Source organism: Cyanistes caeruleus, chromosome 19 (assembly GCF_971803275.1).
Source record: "Cyanistes caeruleus chromosome 19, bCyaCae1.hap1.1, whole genome shotgun sequence".
Classification (NCBI taxonomy): domain Eukaryota; kingdom Metazoa; phylum Chordata; class Aves; order Passeriformes; family Paridae; genus Cyanistes; species Cyanistes caeruleus.
Genome location: NC_141719.1, coordinates 3,603,156 through 3,628,114, shown reverse-complemented (window position 1 = coordinate 3,628,114; position 24,959 = coordinate 3,603,156). Strand labels below are relative to the sequence as shown.

General features: G+C 52.2%; 1 protein-coding gene across 3 annotated transcripts in view; it reads right to left on the bottom strand.

The window, feature by feature from the left end:
* The window catches only part of SEPTIN9 (septin 9), a 137,280-nt gene that overhangs the window by 91,765 nt on the left and 20,556 nt on the right, over positions 1-24,959 (bottom strand). Inside the window, exon 3 of one of the 3 annotated variants that reach the window (XM_086856684.1) lies at positions 20,817-20,873. In XM_086856684.1, the coding sequence (XP_086712810.1) occupies positions 20,817-20,873 (57 nt within the window). Of the gene's footprint in view, positions 1-5,680; positions 5,790-6,151; positions 6,715-20,816; positions 20,874-24,959 lie in introns of those variants that run through there. The other 2 variants (XM_086856683.1, XM_086856681.1) reach the window with 2 other exon arrangements.

The window sequence follows — 24,959 nt, the reverse complement described above, 5'->3', positions numbered from 1 at the left end:
GAGAGTCATTTCAGAATATATGGACCAATTCCCTCATTAGCAGCCACACCAGAGGGTGCCCACACCTCTGTGCCCTAACCCAATGGGCTTCTGAAAAAAATCAGACAATAAAAGCACCGAATTATGAGTATTTGTGTGCTCCAATGTGCCAGAGACCAACTTGAGACCAAAGGACTTGAGACCCTATCAAATGTCTTGATAATATGGTTTAATTTTGCAGACTGAGCAGGCAGCAGTGAAATGCAAACCCACCATTATTTCCACGGCCTTGAGTTACATCATGGCCAAAGCTGCAACCTGGAGATGCTGAGAGCTTCTGGCAGGCTCCCCCCCAAAACCTTGCATCCCAGCAATCATGATGACCCCTGCCAAACTGGCTTCACTGGAAACCAGAATCACCTTCAAGAACAGCTCCTTTAGTTGTACCTGGTAATGCTGCAATCACAAAATTAAAGCAGAGCTGTTTATGCAGCACCGACTTCACACAGAAAAATAGAAAGTCTTTGTTTTGATACAAGAAAGACATTTTTTACAGGGAGAACAATCAGTCACTGGAACAAGCTCCCCAGGGACATGGTAGAGTCCCCACTGCTAGAGGTTTTCAGGATGTAATTGAGTACTGTGATGGATAATCTTATTTAGGCTCCCTTTCCCACAAAAGGCTGGACCAGGTGATCTTTTGGCATCCTTTCCAACCTGGGCTGTCATTCCATGAAAAAATACACTCTCAGGTTTATTGTGTGATTATTTGCTTGTAAAACTGATGCATTTTATTCACCTGTAAACCCCTGCCCGTTCTCCCCCCAAAGCCACAATCCAGAGCTGTTTATAAGTCTCTAACAACACTCTTGGCATCAGCAACCCAAAACCCTGTTAAACCTTCCACTGAAGGGCTATTCCACTTCACCTGTGCTCAAACAGCAGCTCCATCCTGCAGCACAGGCTCACACTTGTCCTGTGGCAGGGAAGCAGTGCCTGGGTACAGGATAAATCAATTTAACCTCAGCAGCCTGTCCTGCTCAGCCACGGGGAAATTAAGTTTTCAGTGCTGGTGCTTAGGAAGGGAGAAGCTGCCCTTGCAGTCAGACACTGCTGGAAAGAAGCAATGGATAGAGCCCAAGAAACTTCTTTAAAATGGGTCAAGACCTGTGGATATTGGTTAAGCACACACATAAAGGACACTGTCTCCATCAGCTGTGCCACCAGGCACTCATGGTGGAGCAGCTCCAGATGCCCCTCACACCCCTGTTCTAGGGACTCTCCTCACTGCAGTGTCAGAGCAGCTCCGAGCTCCCAGCTGCAATTCTGCACCCCTTCACTGACAGGGAGCTTCAGCAGAGACCCAAGCACCTCATCCTCACCCAAAATCAAAGGGGAATGGCAGCACAAACACCTTTTCCCGAGGACTTACGGAACATCAGAGGCAGAGCAAGGAATTTTCCCTGCATTTTCTCAGGTACAAGACTGCTCCTTAACGTGGGGCTTGCTGCCACGGAGCCCAACACAGCACCCCCAGCACGAGGCATCCACTGCTCCCCAGCAAACCCCTCTGCCCACCAGTTACAGCTGCAAGTGCTGCATGGAAAAGCCAACAGGACACAGATATTGTGCTTCTGAGATCATTAAGGCAACACAAGACATGTGTTGACCCAGACGTACTTCCCTAACTACGTACTTGCTTCTACTCAGCATTATGGTATGCTGGACCTTGGAAGAGCCCTGACTCGCATGAGAAATGTCCTCCCTCACCCCAGCAGCATGGGAATTGCCTTGCTGGGAGGCTCCAAGTCATGCAGCAAAGGAAATCTCTGCAGAGGAGCTGCAGCCCTGGGGCTGGCCAGTTCAGCAGAGCGGTGTCGAGGAGCGTTACCTGCGCTGTCAGGCCGGAGATGAGTTGTGCCCCACAGCGGGACCATATTTAACGGAGATGAGCAGAATTTCCAGCAGATTTAAGAGCAGACATCAGGAAATAGACAATGCTTCATACCTTGACGTGCCTCAGACAACTGCGGGAAGGCGTCCGCTGGCCAGGCAGGAGCGGCAGCCAAAGGGGCTGGAGCAGCACGGAGCTCTCTGCAGACACAGCTCCTGCTGAGGCAGCTCCAGAGCCCCCCAAAACCCAGCCCCTTCCCTGAGAGACACTGCAGGGAGCTCCTGATCGCTGAGCCACAACCTGCAGCCACAACAGGTTGCTGCAGAACACGAAGGGTGAAGGTACAGGTGGTTTTCACAGGGCACTGTCAGAGGCAGGGCTCAGCAGCAGGCAGGGACACGAGCAGTGGGACACTGGCAGCACACAGAGGGCTAAGGACACAAGGGAAGGGCTGGTTGAGTGGGATCTGACAGGAGGTGGAACCATGCAGACTGTAAATGCACAGCCTGTGGTGTCCCACGTGTGCTGCAAGCCAGAGGAAAAAGGAAAATGTCTGGCAAATAAGGTCCACTAAGTGAGAAAACACTAAAAAGAGACATGTCAGGCTTCCATCTGCTATTTCCTAGGAGTAACAGGGACACAAGAAACCTGAGGCAGGAAAGATAGCTGAAGTCATCAGAAGCAACCTCAACACCTCTGCCCTGACACACACATTTAGAAGATTAACTTTTAATAAAAACAAAATAAAGAAACAAGTGCATTGTCCTCACAGCTCCAGCAATGACAAACAGCACCTCTACTTTCCTTTCCTCTTTCTCAGTCCAGGCATGTCATGATCCCCAGGTAGCTCTGAGAATATCAAAGAGGTTTTGTTGTGACCATCCAGCCATCCCTGCAAACCCCACACTGTGTCCTGCTGCTCTGGATGATGGACAAAACCACGTCAAACTAAGAATTTTACACATAAACATACCTGTAGTGGATATAACTGATCAGACTGATCACCAAAGGGTTAATGAGCCCTTTATCTTCTTTCTGTGCACCTACAGCCCCCTCTGCCTAACACATGCCACTCGCTGCAGTCAGGTGTTATTCCACATATTCCTCATCTGTTAACTCTTAAAATAAGCTTTCCCAGAGCAGTTTCAAAACTGATGTAATTTCCCTGGGAGATGAGACATCCCTTCCCATCACGGCTGCTCCTGTCCTCTCACCCCACCACGGCAGTGACCAAATCCTCTCTGCTCAGGGAGTTGCAGACCTTTCCTTTTCTTTCAAGAAGAGCCCCCGCGGCAACAACAATTAAAGCTTTGTAGAGAGATCCGAGCCAGTCAAAGGGAGCAGCCGCTAGGGAAAGACAGGAGAGCCATCTCCAGGCCACTGCCACCAGCGCAACCTGGCACTGAGGGACAGAGCAGGGCGCAGCTCCCAGCCCCAACACCAGAGCAGAGGCATGCCTGGAAACAAATCCATTTAGAGCTTTTCATGCTTTCGTAGCTCTCAGAAATGTGTGAGAAATGAGTTAACTGGATTAGAAGAGACAAACAGGTTCTGTGAGATTGTGTTTCTCCTGCCAGCACCCCCAGGCATCACCTGAGACGGGCACCTTGTTCCAGAGCAGGGAGCCCCTCGCTGCCCCACAGCTGGCACTGAGCCTGGCACGGACCTGCAGCCTCACCTCGCACCTGCCAAGCCCTCCCCTGCAGATCAAGGTGTTTGGCATCCCCTGGGACAGGACCCTGGCTCAGGGACACGGCTCTGGGAGGAAAGGCGAGCTCTCCCTGGGCAGAGGACACCCCAGGGGACATGCCCAGCCCAGCAGCTGTGGGAAACAGATCTCAAAGAAGAGGCCAGGCCCAGTTCCCACCCGCCCTGGAGTGCCCTCATCCCATCCAGCAGCCCCACACTCGGCTCAGGAGTCAGCTCTTCCCACCCACAGCCCAGGACTAATTAAAAGCATCTTTAGGGCCAGAGCAGTGACTGGGACATGGCCCCCAGCGTGGCACGGATCTGCTTTCATCCAAATCGTCTCAGATATTCACCAAAGCCAGGGCCCAGCCATCCTGCTGGCCCTGACTGAGCTCTGCTCCCTGCCCCTCTCCTCCAGCAGTGCCAGGGCCCCGTGGGACCCCCAGAGCACATCAGCAGGACCAGGGTGAGCTGAGCAGCTCTCCCCCTGCAGCCAGGCTGGGCCATGGACCTGGGAGTCAACAGCACAGCCTGCTGACATCAGAACCACAGAAACACTTAGCTTGGAAAAGACACCTGAAATCATGGGTTCCAACCATTATTTGTCACTTCTGTGCCCAGAATCTCTTCAAGAACAGTTTTGCCACACATGGTTTATCATCCCCTCCGCTGCCCCTGCTGAGCAGCTTCCCCTGCCTGTGCTGACCCCTTCAAGCAGGGGACCAGGCTTTCAGGCCATCCATTTCCCCATCCCATATTTCATGCCCAAGTCACGTATCACAAACACCACTAGCATGGTCTGCACGTTTCCAAGGTCCCACACAGCGTTTGAGTGAGGGCAGAGCAGCCGTGCTCATCATCCTGGCAACCTCCTCAGGTGAAGGCACACACCACGTTTATGTACACCCAGCCCAGGTCACCAGGCACAGCCACACCTGAGCCACCCATGGAAAAGCCAGTTCCAGGTCAGGGAAACACAGATGCACTTGGACACGGTTTTGCAAATATTGCTCCAGGGCATTAGCAGGAGATGCTGCACCTTTGCACAAAGATGCTTTGGGGTCTCTCTGCCCGTGTGCTGCTCGCCCTGGGAGCAGTGACAGCCAGCCCGGGCACCAGGGCTCTGTGCTCCCTGCACAATGTACAGCCTGAGGGCTGGGAGAGCCCCTCCTTCGGTGCTCCTTCAGAGCAAAAAGCCCAGAGTCACATCACTAGGGAGTCCCTTTCTCCCCAGCCACCCTTTACAGCATCTCTGTGAGGAGGAACTGGAGCCAAGGGTGGGATCATCCCCCCTCAGCCCCTTCTCTCCCACATGTCCCTGCCCAGTGGCACAGGCTCTCCAGCCCAAAGCCCCGGGCTGCTGAAACACCCACCAGGCTGAGTTACAAGCAGCTCTCAGGAATGCTTTGAAGTGGCTCGGACCAGAGGAGGAAGCACAAGGGAGATGGACAGAGGGATGAGAAGGTGCCACCCGCGCTCTGCAGAGGCGGTGGGGAGTGCAGGATGCTCCTGCAGGTAAATCCTTATCCAGGGGCACCGGCTGCTCCCAGCACATCCCTGGCCGGGTGTGGAACAGGCCAGCCGTGGGAGCAGCCCTTCCCCGGCCACAGCTTGGCTCCACCCTGGCTTGAGCGCTTCCTCTGGTCCCTGCGGTTTCCCTGTGAGCGCCGATGCCCGGCAGCCGCCTGGGAACGCCCAGGACCAGCGGCCTGGTGCCGCAGGAGGCTGAGCTGTGCCACGGGCTGGCTGCGAGGAGGGAAACCCACCGCATCTGCCAGTTTGGGCACGGTATCCCCTCCCTGGATGTCCCTGCTCACGGCGCTGATGCCCAGCCCGTGCCCTGTCCCAGCCGGAGCAGCCCTTGGAACCCCCCCGACAGGCACCACTGGGCAGGAATTGCGGGAAAACTGGGGAATTCCGTGGGATTATCCCTCGCTCTGCCTGCCCCCCTCCAGCCAGCAAGGTGAAGCTCCGGAATAAAGCAGGGAGCAGCCCTGGAACCCGCAGGCAGCTCCTGCCCAGCCAGGCGGGATGGGAGGGCAAAAACCGGGGGAAACGCTTTGGCAAAGCAGGAAAAGCTCCGCCACAACACACACACACGCACAGCCAGGAGCCAACCTTCAGAGCAGAGGCGCGTCTCCATGCCAAGAGCTCGGCGATTTTCCTCCCTGTCCCCGGCTCGCAGCTCTGAGCTAACAGGCTCAGCATTCATCCCCCCGCGCCGTGCGGCACATGGGAGCGGAGGGGGGGAGAGAGGCACTCAAATCAAATCCAGACCTAGAAAGCAGTTTCTTCTTCCCCCCTGCTTCCCCCTTCGCCCCCCCCCTTCCCTCCCTCCCGGCTTCTGCTGGAATCACCGTCTGTCTCGAGGGCTCAGGAGGATGGGGGAAAAAAAAATAAATAATGATTAAAAAAATGCAGAAGGGAAGCATTGCAAGGAAAAAAAAATAAAAAAAAAATAAAAAAAATTAAAGGAATCGTCTGAAATCCACCCGGAGCGGGGCTGTCTCTCTTCTCAAAGTACAGAAGCTGCTGGAAAGGTAGGAGGGCAGGGGCAGATTATAACATATTAAAAGATCAATAGCCTACCTGAAATCCGGTCCCTCTCCATTACTACGGGATATATTTAGCATCCGCGTGTCACGGCCGTCCCTTTTTTCGGTGGCGTCCCCTTCTTTCCCCCACTCTCCCTCCCTCCTTGCCTTGCCTCCTCCTCCTCCTCTTCCAAAAAAAGCTCTTTGTCTGGTCTAATTTCTTCAATCTGTTGCAATCATGAATGCATCCAAATTACCACATTTCCATGTGCTGATCATATGTTTGTGCTCCAAACTGAAGTAGCTTTGTCTCTTTGAAATGAAAAAGAAGAGTAAGAGAGAAAGAGAAAAGGGGAGGAAGAAAGGAAAACGGGGTACATGACCCGAAAAATCCTGTAACTCCCTGAAATGCTCCAGCAGGCGCAGGAAAACTGGAAATCCCGAGTCCTCTGTAAAACAGTCTTAAAGCTACAGCATGCGAGTGTCCAGGGGAACGCTCCAGCCTCCACAGCTCCCTCTTAATATCCACCAGGAGATGCTTAAGGAACTTGGCTCCTGACAATAACAGAGCGAACAACTCATCCAGCTTCTCAAATCTCTCCCCACTTCCCCGGTCTTATTTTCCTGCTATTTCCTCTATCCCCTCCTCCTTCCTTGGCTCCAGCATTTTTAAAGAGCGCAGATCCTGCACGCTCCCCCCCTCCGCCTTTTGCCAGGTCTGAAGTTTCGATTCATGCATAAACTATTCGGCTGATGAAGGCTGACTTCATTCCAGGCTCAGCATCCCGGGCTGCGGCTGCTGCTGCCGAGCCCGGCACACCGAGCAGCCCCTCGGGGGCTCCCCCGCCGGCCCTGGCACCGCTGCTCGCTCCTGCCCACCGCAGCCCACGAGCAGCAGGGCTTCCGAGCCTGCCACAAGCCATAGGGAAAGTCTGTGGCCCGGGCAGGAGCTCTCGGTGTTGTCCGAGTTGAGGTGGGATGTGAGAGCGTCTCTCACTCCGTGCGGTGCCCGGGGAGCAGCAGCGGGAGAGAGTGGATCTGTGGAGCCTGTGCCCGCTGCTCCTGTGCCCAGTGCTCCTGTGCCCAATGCTCCTGTGCCTGATCTTCCTGTGCCCAGTGTTCCTGTGCCCGGTGCTCCTGTGCCCAGTGCTCCTGTACCCGCTGCTCCTGTGCCCGGTGCTCCTGTGCCCGCTGCTCCTGTGCCCGGTGTTCCTGTGTTTGATGTTCCTGTACCCAATGTTCCTGTGCCCAGTGCTCCTGTGCCCAATATTCCTGTGTTTGATGTTCCTGTACCCAATATTCCTGTGTTTGATGTTCCTGTACCCAATGTTCCTGTGCCCAATGTTCCTGTGCCCAATGTTCCTGTGCCCAATATTCCTGTGTTTGATGTTCCTGTGCCCAATATTCCTGTGCCAAATATTCCTGTGCCCGGTGCTCCTGTGCCCAATACTCCTGTGTTTGATGTTCCTGTGACCGCTGCTCCTGTGCCTGATCTTCCTGTACCCAGTGTTCCTGTGCCCGGTGTTCCTGTGCCCAATATTCCTGTGTTTGATGTTCCTGTACCCAATATTCCTGTGTTTGATGTTCCTGTGCCCAATATTCCTGTGTTTGATGTTCCTGTGCCCAATACTCCTGTGTTTGATGTTCCTGTACCCAATGTTCCTGTGCCCGGTGTTCCTGTGCCCAATATTCCTGTGTTTGATGTTCCTGTACCCAATACTCCTGTGTTTGATGTTCCTGTACCCAATACTCCTGTGTTTGATGTTCCTGTGCCCGGTGCTCCTGTGCCCAGAGGGATGGAGGGATGCGTGGCTGCAGACATGGGCTGCCCCACACAGGAACCTCCCCCTGGCAGTGGGGACACAGTGTTCAACCTCCCGCGGGGGCTGCCCACTGCCCGAGCACCCTGCACGACCCTCCCGAGCCACCCAGCACTGATTGCCACCGGTAATCACCCGGCCTCCATCCCCAGAGCTGGCCAAGAAACCGCTCAACCCCCCTACCAAGGGAGGGAAGGAGCAGCTGTTCCACGGGCCAGGTGTGCTGACAGGACCCTCGTGTTACCAGCATGGTCCAAGTGACAGCTTCTGCCCCAAAAAGCTCACAAGTTCACACGGAAAAACCCAAGTGTGACGGCTGTGACACAGCCTGGCACTGCTCTCGTGCCACGGGCAGAAGGACAGGTTATTGCCCAGCTGGATGAATAAACCCCCAAGGAAAGACTCCAGGCACTGCCAAACCTTTGCACAGCCTGGGCTTACATTATATCACTTTTCAACATTGAGGATTCGTCCTGTTCTGCAGCTGGTGCAGTATCAGCATCCCCAAATCAGAGGAACAGGGCCAGCAGCCAGCTGTGGGCTCAGCCCTGCACATCCCAGAAGGCAGCAGGGAGCCCCAAGACAGCCCAGTCCTTCGGGAAGTTCCTCTCCAATGTCTTCTCCCCCCCAGCATGTTATTCCCTGGGCAGAGGAGTTTAGATTCCTTCCCAAATCCTGTTCACTCGGAGCTCTGTGTGCTCCTGCTGCCACAGCCCAAGGCTCTGGAGGGGACAATAAGCAATATTTTCCCATTGCCAGGCTCAAACCACATTTCCTGCCCGAGACCTCAGAGGTGCTGAACACAAAGCAAGGACACGGGGGAGTGCACAGCCCCACGGAGCACAAACCCCACTGCACTGCCTCCACCAAGCAGCCTCATGGCCAAGCTCCTGAGGCTGGAGAGGAAGGGAAAAACCCCAGGGAAGTGTGGAGAAAGGAAGAAGGTGAATGGAAAGGAAGAAGGGATGGGGGCAGCGTGCATTTTAGCCTCCAGACTTTAACCCATCATGATCCAGGTGCTGGGAAGGATAAAGGCACCATTCCTTGCAGGGCAGATCACCAGGAGGCACTCAGGGAAGAGAGCCCAAACTATGGTTAATGCAGCTGAACTTGAAATGCACAAAACCTCCAGGTAGCTGCTCTCAGTCAGACCTGAAGTGCTCATGAAAATTTTAATGGATTCACTTTAAAGGTGCAGTCTGTGCCTCCAAAGCAATGCTCACAAAGCACTAAAAGGCAAATAATGGGGTGCCTGTGATTGAGAGAGGGGTACCCCGTGCTGGTGATGTCAACATCAGGGTTTGTTCCCTTCAGAGGTGTGTTTCCACATGTTCCAGGGCTGGGATTTCCCATTTTTCTTCGTTTTCTGAGACATTATTCTCAGTTTTCTTCTCAAAGGTCTGTTCAAATGGGTGTTCAGTGGTCTGTGCACTGTAGAAGTGTATCCAGAGAAAGAAAATATAAATTCCATTTTCTAGTAGTACTGCTAAAGGGTGGGGGAAAGCCAAGCACACCCAGATTTTAGGAAGAGGACAGAAAACTCTCTCCCCTGGCCAGAGCTGCATTCTTGGGGTCCAAACTTTCAGGAAAGCCACAAGGAGAGGGAGGAGGAAGGAGCAACTTTGAAACCACTGCTATCTGCTGTAAAAACAACCCAACTTCCATTTGCAAACAGCGATCGGACAGGAAGCAGGAGCCCTGCTCTGCTGCCACCCCGTGCTCATGGGGCTGGCACAGGGCACACACACTTTCCCTCACAGGTTTGGACATTTCCAGGGGTGGCAGCCAGCAGGAAGCACTGCCAGGTGCACAGAAAGCAAGGAAGGAAATCACTAAAAAGAAAGTCGAGCAAGCCCTGCGCCAGGCTCAGCTGGAGCTCGCTCTCTCTCTCACCTCTGCGAGGCTCCCCCAGCCCCTGGCCGAGCCAGAAGCTGCTCTTTGTGCAGGAACACAGAGCAGCAGGGACTGTGGCCATGGCACAGAGCCCAGGGCAGCCAGGAGGGTGCTCAGGACTGTTGCCACCGTCAGCAGCCCCAGCAGTGGCACAGACACCTGCAGGGATTCAGGCAGGTCTTCTTTGCCCCTCCTCATCTGCCTCTCCAGTTTTTTGCTGGGATTATGTTCCTGGGGTATTTCATTTGGCAGAAGAGATGTTTTTTCTTTCCTGCCTAGGTCAGTGCAGCCCCTCAGTCACAGCTGACCACGTCCTCCAGGGTTTTAGCACATCAGCTGGTATCACCTCATAGCCCCAGCCCTGAGCTGGAGAGGATGAGTGCTGCAAGTCCCTTCAGGGATCAGAGGTTCAGGCTGCACTGGGAAAGGTGCAGGAAGCAGCCAGAGCAGCCAAAGACCTCCAGGGCCTGGAGAGGCAGGAAAAATGGGGATTCAACTGGTTCTTTTACAGATTATCTCAGCTATCTGCAGCACTGGGTATCTGGGAGGAGAGCACAGAGGGAGGACAGCGTGGCAGAGTGCAGCATTCCTAAATCAAATTATGTTTAGTGAAGCATTTTCACATGAGGAAATGCAGGTCCAATCAAGAGGTCCAACTCAATCAAGTGTTACTCCATTATATTCCCTCAATGCCTTTTACCCCCAGGCTGGACTGAGCCAGCAGTGAAAGTACCTGAGCCTCCATGGACTGTTTGCTCCAAAAACCTTTCTTTTACATTTTTATCAGCCTTGATGATGGGAAAGAAAGAAAACCTTGACTAAAACTGTCCTTTTCACTTGGAAAAATATTAAAACCAAACCAAGGAGATCCTCCTTTTTCCAAGGAAGGCGCTCACACTCTCAGTGCTGCTGCCCTGCTCTTTGCCAGGTGTTTCTTTGCCTCCATCCCCCTCTCCCAGCTGGGCAGCCAAGCTGCCCTGCCCGGGGCTGCAGCTCTCAGCTGCTCCACATGTGCTGCCAAGCACTATTTTGCCACTCCCTGGCTATTTCTTATGAAAAACCTCTATTTGTTCAACACAGGGGAACACAAATCACTCAGATCCTCCTGAGTTACCACCTTTCCTAAGCCAGAGACCCTGTGTTGGAGTCAGAGGCACAGGAGATATTCCCTTATCTGTGCTGACAGGCTCTGACTCTCAAGAGAACACTGAGTTTAACTTCAAACCCCAGAGAAAGCTTCTAGAACTAAGTAGAGAAACTGAGAATGTGAATGTGTGAGTTAGATTTGTATAAAATCACTGAGTGAAAAAGTTAGAGTTGGGAGTTTTAGGTATATTAATATGTGAGATAGAAGATGGAGGATTTGGGGTGTTGTCTCTCTCCTTCCTGTCCTTCTTCTTCTTCTGGCGTTTTTGGGTAATATTAGGGGACTGGATAAAGTAATCTGCATTGCAGGACAGAGATATCCAATTGTTGGGTTAGAAATGAAAATAAGTTACTTGGCATTTCATTACTGGATGGGTTGACACTTAAAAGACCTTGAAGAGATTCTCCTTCAGCCCTTTTGCACCTTGTTACCCAACTGTACATAGCTCCTTGTACTCTGTAAATATGTAATATAGATAAGAAAGAATAAATATCCTAAACCTGAACACGAGAAATCATCTCTCTCTTGTCCACCTCAGTCCTGGGGAAAAGAACCAAAGCACCAGTGTCACACCCTGCCAACCCTGCCAGGACACAAAGCCCATCAGCAGGCAGAGCTGGGGTGGCAGTGGCAGCGAGGGGTGGCAGCAGCACACTGTCCCTCCTGCCCCAGGCCCACCCAGCCCCCTGAGACGGTGCCCACAGAGGGGACTGTGGAGGGATTTTAAGGACAGCCCCTGTCAGAGCTCTCCTCTGGCTCTCAGCCTCGCTTCCTGAAAGCCTCAAACTGCTGGAAATCCCTCCCCAGGCTCTGTGCTCACTCTTTAACACTCCTGTGCTCAAGAATTAACAGCAGCTGGCAGGGCAGAGCGAGAGGCGAGGCAGCGCCGGACACTCCTCACCCTCCCGGGAGAGCAGAAGGAGTTTCAATAAATATTAACTCTTCCACAATCCTCTGCTGATGTTTTCCTTCCTGGACCCTTCCCTCCCATTAGTGTTGCCCTCGTGGGCTCCTTGAGGGCCCCAAACAGGGGGGGTCACTCCACACCTGAAGGTCTGTGGTCCTTCACTGCTGGGGAAGGCAGAGCCCTGTGGGGCACTGCTGAATTTGCTCCTCTATTTGGCTTTGGTGAGAGCCCAGCTTGGTCTCTGCACCCAGCTCTGGGGTCCCCAACATCAGAAAGACATGGATGGACTTGCTGGAGAGATTCCTGGGAAAACCATGAAGAGACCACGAGGGCTGGAGCCCCTCTGCTCTGCAGCCAGCCTGGAAGAGCTGGGTATGTTCACCTGGAAAAGGGAAGGCTCCAGGGAGAGCTCAGAGCCCCTTCCAGGGCCTAAAGGGGCTCCAGGAGAGCTGGAGAGGGACTGGGGACAAGGGATGGAGGGACAGGACACATGGAGTGGCTTCACACAGACAGAGAGCAGGGTTTAGTTTGGCTGTGAGGAAGAAATTCATCCCTGTGAGGGTGGTGAGGCACAGATTGTCCAGGGAAGTCCTGGCTGCCCCATCCCTGGAAGTGCTCAAGACAGGGTGAGGTGGGGTTCAAGGCCAGGCTGGATGTGGCTCTGAGCAATGTGATGAAGATTTCTGCACAACTGAATGATGCAGATGAACATTTCTGCACAATTTCTGCACTTTACACACAGGCAAGCAGAGGAGAGTGGGATGCCACACTCTGTTCCTGTGCACTGAGCCAGCTCCTTGGCATGGGGGGGAGACCCCACACGAGGACAAACCTGCTGAGATGTTTTGTTTTACCTCCCTCAGGTGCATCCCAAACACATGGATTTTCACAGTGTTTCTGTTAGGAATCCTCTCTCTGATGGATTTCCCTGTGTTACCTCACTGCAACACAACCATCACACTCCTTTACCTTAAATTCCCACTGCTGAGGAAGGGATGATCCACTGCAGGGAAGAAAACACCCCAAAACTGGGCAACAGACCCTGTTTTCATTTACCAGCAGAACCATCCCGGCCTGGACTCTCCTGAGCACCATAAAACACTTTTGACCAAAAATCAAACCACAGAAAATTTAAACCAAGGACTGCTCCACTGAGTTGGTCCATCAGGAATGTCTCTTGCTCCTGGTGCTTTTGTAAGAGCTCACTTATCGTTTTCCTGGCTACCAAAATTTTGGCAGAGAGACTTCACACTCTGCAGGTCATCCCAGAACATCTAGAATGATTCAACCACAAATCTCACTGCCTTCCAGGAAAATCATCCCTGTGACAAAGGGCAGCATCTCCTGCAGCCCCAACCAGCCGTAAATCCGTGCCCAGTGCCCCAGGCACAGTTTGGGGCTCAGTAAGCACCAGCCAGCTCTGGTGCTCACCCTGGGGGCTCAGAGGAGGCTGTGGTGGCAGCCACAGCTCCAGAACTGGCCTCTGCCCTCGGGATGAGGGACACCAGGCTTGGAGGGCAGCAGGGACAGCTGAGCAGCCACGAGCTGGCCCGCCAACATGCCCAGGAGCAATTTGTAAACCAGAGTTTTAGCAGCAGAAAGAGAATAAACACCAGAGAGAGACTCGTGTAGTGAGCTGAGAGAAATGTGGCCACCCACAGCTTCTGAGGGAACCAGCGCCCCTGGGCTGGCACACACACAGCAGGGCAGGGCTCACCAGCCCTCCTTCCATCCATTCTCCTCCGTTCCTCCCCTGCCAGGTGCTGCACTCACACACTTCCCACTCCTCCAGTGCCCACTGGCACACTGGACATGTGTCCTGCCCCTGCTGAGCCCTCACAGGACGTGGCTGGGCTGGCAGAGGTGACACTGAGTGCATTTCTCTCTCAGCACTCTTTTACTCTGGAGGACTCAGGGTGCTTTCCTCCATCCTTCAAAAGGGGAGAAGATGAACAAATGAGATAAAGCCACGCTCCACTGTCACTCCTGTCCCCTCTCTCTGCTGCACCTGATGTCAGGCTCTGTTGGAAGGGCTCTCAAGGCTTCCTCCAGAGATGTCTGCTGCTGAGGTGAGAAATAACCTTGCTCAAGGACTTCTCCTGTCCTGGAGGAGCCACACTGCACTTGTACATTTTCTTTCCTCAGGGGAACCTGTGGACCTTGTCAGTGCTCATCAGCAGATCTGTATCACGCTCCAGCGTGGAAAATTGTTATCTTAAAACATACTCAGCATCTGAAGCCCCCAAACATTACAGAGCAGTAAATCCCTGAACCAATGATTTATATTTTACTGTCTCTGTTTTCCTCACACAGAGTCAAATGCTGTGGGAAAGGCATCGAGATCCACCTCCTCACCTGCAGGGTTCAGCAGCCTTTGGGGCCTCACTGAGACCACAGCTGAGGCTGGAGATGGCCCAGAGGTGTTCTGAGGGACCAGCACGAGCAGCCAGCCCCCAGCACATCCCCTTACCCAGGGCACCCAGCACCAGCCTGGGCTTTCTCAGCCGTGCCCTCCCCTCCCTGTGAGCAACACCCAGCTCTGCTGGCAGCCACAGGACCGTGCCAGGCAGCTCAGAGTCCACGTGCCAGCATTACACAAGTGCCCTGTGTGTGTCCCTGCAGGAATCACACACCTGAGCTGGGAGCAGCCTTACAGCTTTAACTTCTTGCTGCCCAGAGCTGGGATCACCTGGAGAGCTGTGCCTGCAGAGGGGACTCTCTGGGCTGCCTGGTGACCTCTGCTGCTCTGTCCTGGCGAGGAGAAAGGCCATGTGTGATGAAGGGACACGTGTCAAGCCGGGGTTTGTCACCAGGGAGCCCAGGGCAGCGGGTGGTGCCTGGGGACACTGTGGCAGGAGAGCTGCACAGCTGGGGTGACCGGTTTGGTGCCTGGAACAAAGGGGAACAGAGGCTGCCCGAAGAAATTCCTATGACCTCATCTAAGGACACATCCAGAGCCATGAGGCTGCAACCACAGGCTCCAGTTAACCCCTCAGCTGCTGCACTGCAGTGAAAAGCACCTCTGTGCTACAGGCACAGAACCACAGCAGAATTAGGGTTGGGAAAGAACTCCAAGGGTTCATTGAGTCCGACCATCAGCCCAGCACTGCTGTGTTCACCACCAAACCCTGTCCTCAAGTGCCACACCCACATGACTTCTGAACATCTCCAGGGATGGTAATTCCACACTTCCCTGGGCAGCCTGTTCCAGTGCCAGACCACCTTCCCAGTGAAGAAACTTTTCCTGGTGGTTAATCCAAACCAGCCCTGGTGCAGCCTGAGGACGTTTCACCGCCCAGCAAAGAGGTGCTGCCATCACAGTGCACGCTGTGCATCCCCCCAGCTTCCAGCTGCACCCAGAGCTGCACTCCCAGCCTGCATCCCAGGATGCCAGCAGGAAGCTCCAGACAGATGCAGGACAAGCTGAAGGGCTGGACCAAGGTTTCCAGTGTAACTTCTTTATCTGTTTTTCTGATTCTGCTTCTCTACTTCTTTTGCACTTCTCCTCACTCCTGGATTTCTCAGTCTCCTCTGAGCTGAGCTCCTCTGGAATACTCCCTCATGGAGAGTTCCATTTGTCTCAGTTCTCTGGGTCAGCAAGAAAACTCCAAAGCTCGTTAGGATCTTGCTTCTTGTGTTTATTAGGATGTTATCAAAGACTTGGCAGACTTTTCCAGACTTTTTGCTCAAGTTCAATTCATCCTGCCCTTTTGGCTCACTTTGGCTCTGATGGCACAAAATGGCCCCAAACCACGTGGCTGTTTCGTCTTTATATCTATTTTTATCCAATTAACAATAGACACATATATTATTTTTCTTAATGACCCAATGACCTGTGTGCTGCACTGCAGCATTCTCTATCCAATCACCTGTTACTACCCAAAAACCTCTAGAAGAAGAAAATTAAGAAGAAAGAAGAAGGAAAGGTGACAATATTCTAAACCCTCCATCTTGTCTTCTGCTCTCTAAACTAGTTTATACTCTAAACTTTAACTTTTTCACTCAGTGACCTAAGAAAACTCTCTAATCTATACACTCACACTTTTAGTTTTTCTATCTAATTCTAACAGTTGTTTTCATGTAACTCCATGAAAACACGCCCATAAATCTCATGTTATATGAAATTCAGTGTTCTCCTGGATGTCAGAGCCAGGGGCACTCACTGTGTCTCAGACTCCAACATCCAGGAGGTTCCTGAGCTCAGTTTGCTCGGATGCCACACTGACAGGTGGAGGGCTGTGCTGTGAGTGGCAGTGCCCAGGTCTGAGCTGCAGATGTGTGACAGCTCTGGCAGCGCTCCCCTGAGGAAAAACCCCTCACACACCTAATGGTTGTTATAGCACTCTGAATTTGTTATGTAACAGGCATCATGCACGCTCCAGTGGGGAGCCCCCGGCTCCTGACATTGCTCTTGTTTATCTCCACTGTTCTGGTTAACCCACAGCCCCACAGAAACCACTTTCTACACTTGTCCTCTCACAGACTCCAGGCACAAAGGGAGGAGATGGTCCTCAGGGCAAGGGATTAAGTCAAGAGATGGAAAGAGCAAGATCTGTTGTCATGAATTTTGAGCAATCCAAATTAGTGAACCCTGCTGAAGCGATGGTGCCAATTTAAACCATGCCCACAGCTATGTGTGTTCTGCTCTTCCACCCACCTGGCCTCACATCTTTCCATTTCAGTGCCCATGGGGAAGGATCCCTGGACTCAGGGCACAGCCTTCAGGTTCTCTGCTGCTCTGTTTTCCCAAGCTATGAAATAGGAACATCCATAACTATTAAAGGGAAAATGCAAGGCTTGATCAGGGAAAAACCAAGTAAGACAAGAATTATCTGTGCCAGTCTTGTGGAAATTTTCAAGTAATATTTAATATTCTTGAATATTTAATTGAATATTTAATATTCAAGTATTTATTTTTGTTAGTCCCAGGTACCAGGGACCTCCTGGGTGCCCTGGACAGTGTGGCAGTGTGGTGACAGTGGGGTCAGTGGGGTGCTCATGCCCTGAGCAGAAGCACACAGGCTCAAACCTCGATCTGCACCTTTGAACCACCTCACTTCCCCTGCATCCCCACCCCACACTGGTCCACCCACTGTGGCTTCTGGCCCAGCTTCCACCATCAACATGATGGGTGAACAAGGGGCTTGAGCTGGTGCAAACAACATCTGGATGGGAAATTCCCCTCCACTTTCTCCTCAAGAGAATTATTTGGACAGTACAGGACAAGCTGTCCCAGCAAAGGTCCCAGCGAGTGCCCCTTTCTAACACAACCCAGAGAGCTGGCCTTGACTTCCTGCCTCTCCAAATTGTGCCCTGCATTTCCAAAAAGCACCGAGACAAGTTGTGGCTGATCCTCAGCCAGCTGCTGACGAGGCAGAAGTTGTGCTCTCGCTTTTTGGATGGAAAAGCCCTGCCTGCCCTGGCCCTGGCAGGCTGCCCCTGCTCCAGGCAGCCTCACGGCCACACAAAGGCTGAAACAGGAAAGCTGAGGCACCTGCTCCCCTCCCACCCCTTTGGGAGCTCTCGTGAACAAAGCACCTGAGCCACAAATAGCACAGGGCCAGAGCAGCACTGCCCAAACACAGCTGGAAGGCACCGTCCCCCCTGCCTTCACCTACACAGGGAAAATCTGTTTTAGCTAAAGCAGTAAACTCCACCTTTTCATGGACCCTCTCCTTGTGTTACCCTTGCCAGGGAACTTCCTTCCTCTTTAGCAAAAACCGAGTTGTAGGCTGGAAACAAATCAAAGTACAGAGCACAGCTGGCTGCCCGAGAGGAACACGGTCTCGGTTCCTTCCACTCCAACTGCTCTGGGCTGTTTTCTGGCTGAGCTGTGAACACACCACTGCTCCACATGGCAAATGTCAGCAAATATTTCTCTGCTTCAAATTCATCAGGTACAGTTGTAGGAAAACGAAGTGGGAGTAACTTTTCTGTCACGCTGTTCCTAACTCATGCTGGAGGGATGGGACACGGTCCAGAGGGACCTGGACAGGCTGGAAGGGCTCCTGTGACCCTCAGGAAGTTCAAGAGGGCCGAGGGCAGTGTCCTGCACCTGGGTCAGGGCAATCCCAAGCACAGGCTGGGCAGAGAAGGGATCAAGACTATTCCTCCTGGGGATTAGGGGTGTTGGTTGATAAGAGCTCCATAAAACCCAGCAAGGCACACTGCTGGACCAGAAACCAAACGTGTCCTGGGCTGCAGGGTGAGAATTGCGAGCAGCAGGTCAAGGGAGGGGATTCTGCCCCTCTATTCCACTCTCCTGAGACCCCTTCCTGCAGCTCTGGAGCCATCAACACAAGAAGGATGTGAAGAGCTGGAGGGAGTCCAGAGGAGGCCACGGAGATGCTCCAAGGTCTGGGAGAGCTGGGGGTGACCTGGAGAAGGCTCCAGGGAGACCTCAGAGCCTCTTCCAGGGCCTGAAGAGGAGAGCTGGAGAGGGACTTGTGAATCCCACCCCTGGGGCTTACCTGGGGCTACACAGCAGGTTTGAACAAAAGCAGCCCCCCAGCCCTGGAGCTGTGCTCAGCCAGCACTGCCAGCTGCTGGTGCCGCACCGCCACCGGCAGAGGGACAGGAACGTTTGAGTGGAGCTTCCAAAAGAGGTCAGCATCACTTCTGCAGGTTCCTACCCTCACTGCACACCCCAAGGCGATGTGTGGGTGCCTGTGGAGCTCTCTGCATCCCAGGAGTTGGTGGCTGTGGAAATGAACGTCACCCCTTTCTTTGTTTAGGGTGGCAAAGAGCCCAAAGCAACCGAGCCCCTTCTGCAACGCCTCACTTGCAACCACTGCTCAGTCATCCCAACCCCAATTTATCTTCTACAGGAATAAAAAGCTTCTGGGTGCAAGGCCAGATGTGCAGAGGGGAAAATTTGGACCTGAAACAAGGGGAAATTGAGCTGCAGTTATATGGAGTCATAAATATTTACTGCAATGTAAACCGAAGGACTGAACTGCTCATTTGATTTTTTAACTTGAAAAAAAAAAATAATAAAATTTACAAGGTCTCTCACCAGAAAAGTGGAAAAGTATATAATTAGAGTCTAAGGAAAACAAGCTTGAACAAATGTGCTGTGTCTGTCAGTGTGGATTCCCTACACCCCAGTTCCCTTTGGAGCTGCACCAATTCCCCCTTCTGTCCTCGATGTCTGTACATGAGAGCAGGCGGTGCCAGGGCTGAGGCAGCAGCTTTGTTTGTGCATATGCACAAGATAAACACACACTTCAGCTCCAAACTGCCAGCTCTGCGCTGGTGGCCGAGTTCTGAAGCATCAGCTCTAAAATTCAGCTCAGTCCTCCTGGCCTCTTGCTGCCCTGAGGCTTTAACACCCACACAACACCAAGGCTCCCCAGTAATTATCACTCAATGCATCTTCGCTGCCCCTTGACATCATTTTGGGGTGCAGTGGCCTACTCTGAGCAGAATTCCATCCTGCCACTGATGGTGCAAGGCTGTGGAGCTCCGGATGGCAGCAGCAGGACGGTGTCACAGCCAGCCAGCCCTCGTCACCCTCACCTGTGCCACAAGCAGCTGTCCCTGTGGTGCTGAGCAGAGCTAGCGAGGTCAGGCAGGCACAGCCCCAGCTCCCAGGGCGCTCAAGTGAAGGTTCAAGCAGCCAGCCCTGACCATTCCCCGTCCCACACGTGCTGCTGGCTGCTGACAGCAGAGCACTGAAGCCACTGCTCCAGGAAGGCACCCCCAGGGTGGATTTCTGCTGCCACCCACGCCGAGGGAAAAGCTGAAAAGCGCTGTTTTGATAAGTCCATCTGGGAGCTGAGGCAGGATATGAGGGATGAGAGGATGGATTGAAACAGCAAATCGAGCCCAGAGGGAGCAACTGAGTGACAGAGAGACCAAGGGGACAGGAGGGGATAAGAGCTAAGTGTGGTCAGAGCTGGGTGCTGAGGTGAGTGGGGTTTGGGGGGGACAGGCAGCAGAGAAAAGGAGGCAGCAATAGTCAGGGGAAGGTTTCTAGACTAGAATTTCTAATTCCATCCAGGCTAGAATTAGAGGATCTTTAAGGTCCCTTCCAGCCCAAACCATTCTAAGATTCTGTGACATCAGAGAAGGAAACACAGAGGAAGATTTCAGTGACAACAAAGCACCTGCTAATGAAGAGCAATGTCTGGGATGTCCAAAGCACCTCGGCACCCACTGCTTCCCACAGGGCTTGGAACCAGGGAGCAGCACAGGCTCGTCAGAGGGGCTAACACTGCCAGCAAAGGAGGCTACCAGAAGGAAAAGCCCAGATCTGGGCTACCTCAGCTTCCCTTGGTGTATTTTAGATGAGAACAGTGACATTTTTCACTTGCAGACAGTCCCTGGGCAGCCCCAGCTCGTGTCACACACAAACAAACAGGGCACACAGCCCCAGGTACTCAAGCACTGGGAATCCTGCTACTGCTTTCCTGAGGCTGGGAAACACCTTTTGCAAGAAAAACAAACCCTCCCTCCTGAATCAGAAGCAGCTCCCAAAACATTAAGCTGCAATTAGGGCTGTAAATTTAGCCACAAGCACTTATAATCCATAAATCTGCACATCCAATAAAAAATAATAGCTAAAGAGAGTCCAAAAGAGCTACTAATGACTAAAGGGGATTTCAACCACAGGCCTCTCCTGCTTTCTGTTGCCCTGTGTTAAATTGGGTTTGAGCTTGCTAATTATTGTCTCTGGACCCATTATACAGTAAGGAATATTTTATATTCTCTCTCTTTTCATAGTTTGTTGGGGCTTTTAAAAATATATATATACCTCACTCTGTTTTTCACACATATTGCTTTCTTTCTCCAGCACAGAGAGCTCTGCATTTATCAGCAGCAGTTTGCCTTCCAAACCATGGCAGAATATGTAATTTCTGACTGTCACCTCCTGCATTCCCTCTGTTTTTCCCTTTTTTTTCTCTTTGAAACTGGATGAGGAGGTTTCAGAGAGAGAAATTCACACACTTACTTGGACTTGTCTGGTCACTGAGCCTCCGAAGTCTCCCGCTGGAGGTCCGGGTGATTCCTAAAGCAAAAAGAAGCTTGGAATAAGGAATCCATGTGAATATGGTGTGTGGAGCTCCCTCCCTGCTATCACTCTACATCTGGCAAGGCACAGTTCTGTCAGGAATCTGCTTTGTACAATCATCTCTCGGATCCAGGGAGAGTTACGCGTTATTTTAACCAAAAAACACCTGAGGAGAGATCTCCACCTTTCCCTGAAGATGTCAAACATTATTATTCAAACACACCAAACCCACAAATGTACTTATGGTTTCCAGAAGTACCAGAGGGGACTTTAGGAATCATTATGTGGGACATTCACATTCACCTCTCGCTCCAGGATATTTTATCCTAGAGAGAAGTGCAGCACTTCCTGAGACAGACTTCCTTGCTGGGAGAGGAGAGCTCAGGAATTTAAGGATTTGCATGAGTCCTGCACTCACAGACTCATCTCTGGATGGATTACACCCCCATGCTGGGAGCACATCATGTGTGGGAGCCCTGCTGTGGGGTCAGAGCAGTGGAACAGGGGGTGCAGCTCCCCTTCCACACCCATTTCAGAGTCCCCAGGAATTCCCAGGTGCCTGCTGCCTCCCAGACTCCCGGCAAACCAGTGGCACCTGCTGACTACAACAACATTTCTAATTCATCATCAGCTTCTTTAATTCCTCTGCCACCCCAGCTGCCTGTTTGTAAAATGTTGATTGCCACAGCACTCGCTTCCCACTCAGCAAGAACCTGAATTCTCCTTAAAATCCCCAGAATTCCCGTTTAGTTAAAACACAGCCATGTGAAACTGTACATGGAATTGTGCCTGAGTTCAATAAAAGTGGCCACAATAAATGCAGTGAACCACCTCAGGTGGGATGCCATACCCTGGAATCCCCCCAGATGTTGTCACATCCTGCTATGACATTCTCAGAGGCTCTGGCAGCTCCCCAGCCTTGGGGGTCCTGCTGGAGGAGCAGGATGGTGTCCAGGATGGACACCAGCTCCAGGACAGTGTCCATCATCTCAGGCTCCTGCCAAGTAACAGGAGCTTCTCAGCTCATTCCAAACCCTGCCCCCAGGATTTGAGAGTGGTGACGTAATTAAATTCTATCATTTAAACCATCTTCTCACCATCCACCAGATCTGTTGGACAGGAAGCAAAGGGATCAAAAGAGCATCAATGTAAGAGGCAGAACAGGTCTAAACTGTGATTTGTAGCAGAGTCACAAACTTACAAAACCTTGTCAGCTAGAAGAGTGCATCATAGAAGGAGAAAAAAATATATATTCAAAAAGAAATAGATATATTTATATAGAAAAAAGGCAGGAAACCTTTCAAACCAGTAAGGCCTGGGATAGAGAGAGGGAAGGGACAAGAGCTGCCTGGCAGCTGGACATGGAAAAAGCGTTTCATGCTCAGAGCCCTGCTTGTGTATATATATTTTTACACACATACATATATATATATATATGTATGCACGTGTGTGTTTGCTCTCTCCCTTTCCCTTTCTGACATAAAAAGCCTCTGTGCCTACAACGTGATGTGGTTGAACCACAGGGCTGGTCCTGGGAAAGGGTGACCCAGGGAGAACCCATGGGCAGCACCACCCAGAGCTGTCCCCCCAGCTCAGCTCTGCCCCCAGAGAGCCAAAACTCGAGCCAGGACTGTCCAGCCACACACATGAACCAGGCTGGCTGCTCCAGAGCTTCCCCTGCACTGCAGCAGGGCAGCACCCAGCCTCACTTGCCACCCCTGACAGCAGGACAAGGGCTGAAGCTTCTGGGAACTCGTGCATTAGAACTAGCATTTTCAATTTTAAGCATATTTTTGTGATTAAACCCAGAGCCGGAATATTTTCCTTAATTCTTGCCTCCTCTCTAAATGCCTACTGCTCCTTTGGACGCTAGCAAGAATGAAAAGCTGCATTTCCTCTGCTGAACAGATTTTTAACCAGCTCTTCTTGAGCCAGGCTGCAAGAGCAGTCACATCCCAGCTCTGCTCCCTGCAGAGACACAACACCTCCGAGTTCCCTGTGCACAGGCATGGTGTTGAAACCTAGCTTCCAGAATCGCTCCAAAAACCAGAGAAAACCATCCCTGCTGGGTGGCAGGCTGAGGAATGCAGATGTACAGCCATGCTGAGCTGGTTAAAACAGCCTTTCATGTTCAAAGCCTTCATTCAGTCTGCGGCGGGGCAGGACGGAAGCTGAACGAGGAGCTTACAAGCTTGGGCAGGATCACTTATAGGAAATAGGCTTTATTCCCTTCAGCAACTGCAGTGGAAAAACACACACAGCACTTGGAGCACCCAGCACAGCCATCAGCATCCATGCCCTGGCTGAGCCTGTGCCTTTTATGCAAGCCTTCCTGAGGATTTGTTTGTGTGCCCTGTCTCCCAGGTTTTCTCTGGGGAGCTGGAATTACCATTCACACCCTTTCTGCAAAGCTGAGTTGATTTGCTCAGTGTTGGAGACAGCATTAGGGGAGGTTTTTCTGACAGCTGTTGCTTCACTGCCTGTTAACAACATTAATAATACATAATAGTGCTGTTCATCCCCTCTCAGACAAAGGAAAAATGAGGAGCAAACACGGAATTCATCCGGGCAGCTCAATACCTTAACAGAAAATCTGGGAAGAGGAGGGAGAGCTGCAGAGTCCCAGCCAAGCTTGCTGTCTGTGATGCCCCACTGCCCCTCCACAGAGGGAGGATCCAGACACAGTCCTGGAAAGCAGATAAACAGCAGGGAAAGCTGGCAGCCTGGCAAGGCAGGGAGAGAAGATCTGGCAAAAAATAAAATAAATAACGAGAAAGCAACAGCTAAAAATATGTGCTGTGAACACACTGCCAGGAAGCCGGCGGAGGGGGCAGGGGCAGAGAGCATCAGCTGCTGAGCGTGTTCTGGGGTTACCTCTATTTATAGCCTGGGAGCAGCAGTTTGAGCCCCATGTTTGAGCTGTGAAATGAAAATCACCCATTTCCAGCACAGACACGGTGTCTGTGAGCCTCCCCTCTCAGCGCCGCTCAAAGCCACGCTGGAAATGCACCGCAGCACACTGGACTGAGAAGCACAGAGCAATGTGCTTTATTTAGCTGAAATTGGGAATTCTTCCCCTCGTTCCCATCAGCAGGAATTCGGAACGGAAGAGTCCAGCAGTTAAAAACCACTCAGGGCAGGAGTGGCTCGCTCAGCCCGGCGGATGTGCCTCAGCAGGACAAAGCCCAGCTCAGCCTCACCTTGGCTCACTGGCTGAGCAGAATTTTTTCACATTTTACAATCAATGACTAATTCCCTCCAGATCCACGGGCTGGGGCCATGTGGCCCAGCAGAAAGGCAGCAGCACCCAAACCCTCTGCACTTCTCTGGGGTCTCCTTCCCAACTGGCAGAGCCCAGAATCGCCCCTAGGATCGTGCCAGTGCCAGGCTCACATTTAAACTGCTCCCTCCAGACAATACTGGAGGGAATACAAATATAAATTCTGGAGGGAATACAAATTTTCTACAGTTTTGTGCTTCTTGCAGCTGCTGGTGTAACACAATGGATGTAAAGCATCTCAGCATGGAAAGGGGAGCAACTTCTGGGTCCTCATCCTGCTGCAGGGGATGCAGACAGGGCAGGGCAGCAGGGGGATGGAATCCAGCTCGTCTGGAGAAATGTCCAGTGGCTGGATTTTCTGGCTGAATCTGAACCTAGAGCTAAGCAGGGAATTGTCAGAGATGTTCATCTCAAATGAAGTCAACGCATCCATTCTCCCAAACACAGCACTCCAAACCTGGGTACGTGTAGCAGTGAAGAGAGAGCCCAGGTGAGGTTGATTTTCTCCTCACAGTAAGCCATCCCTGCTGCTACACTCACATGATGTAAAATCCAAAAGGACAAGTGAGCAATTCCCATTATCAGCAGAAACCACGCAGTGAGGACAAACAATGGGGGACGCAGCTCGGGAACGCTCCACGCAGTCCAGTAAAAACAAAAAACAAACAAACAAAAGAACCCAAGCCAAACAAAGGTGGTGATGGAAAGGGATGGGCCAAACCCAGCAGGAGCCATCCCAAACTGTGCTGGAGTCAGCAGAGAGGCACCAGCTCACCAGTGTGAGCCTAGCTTCTGTTCCATGT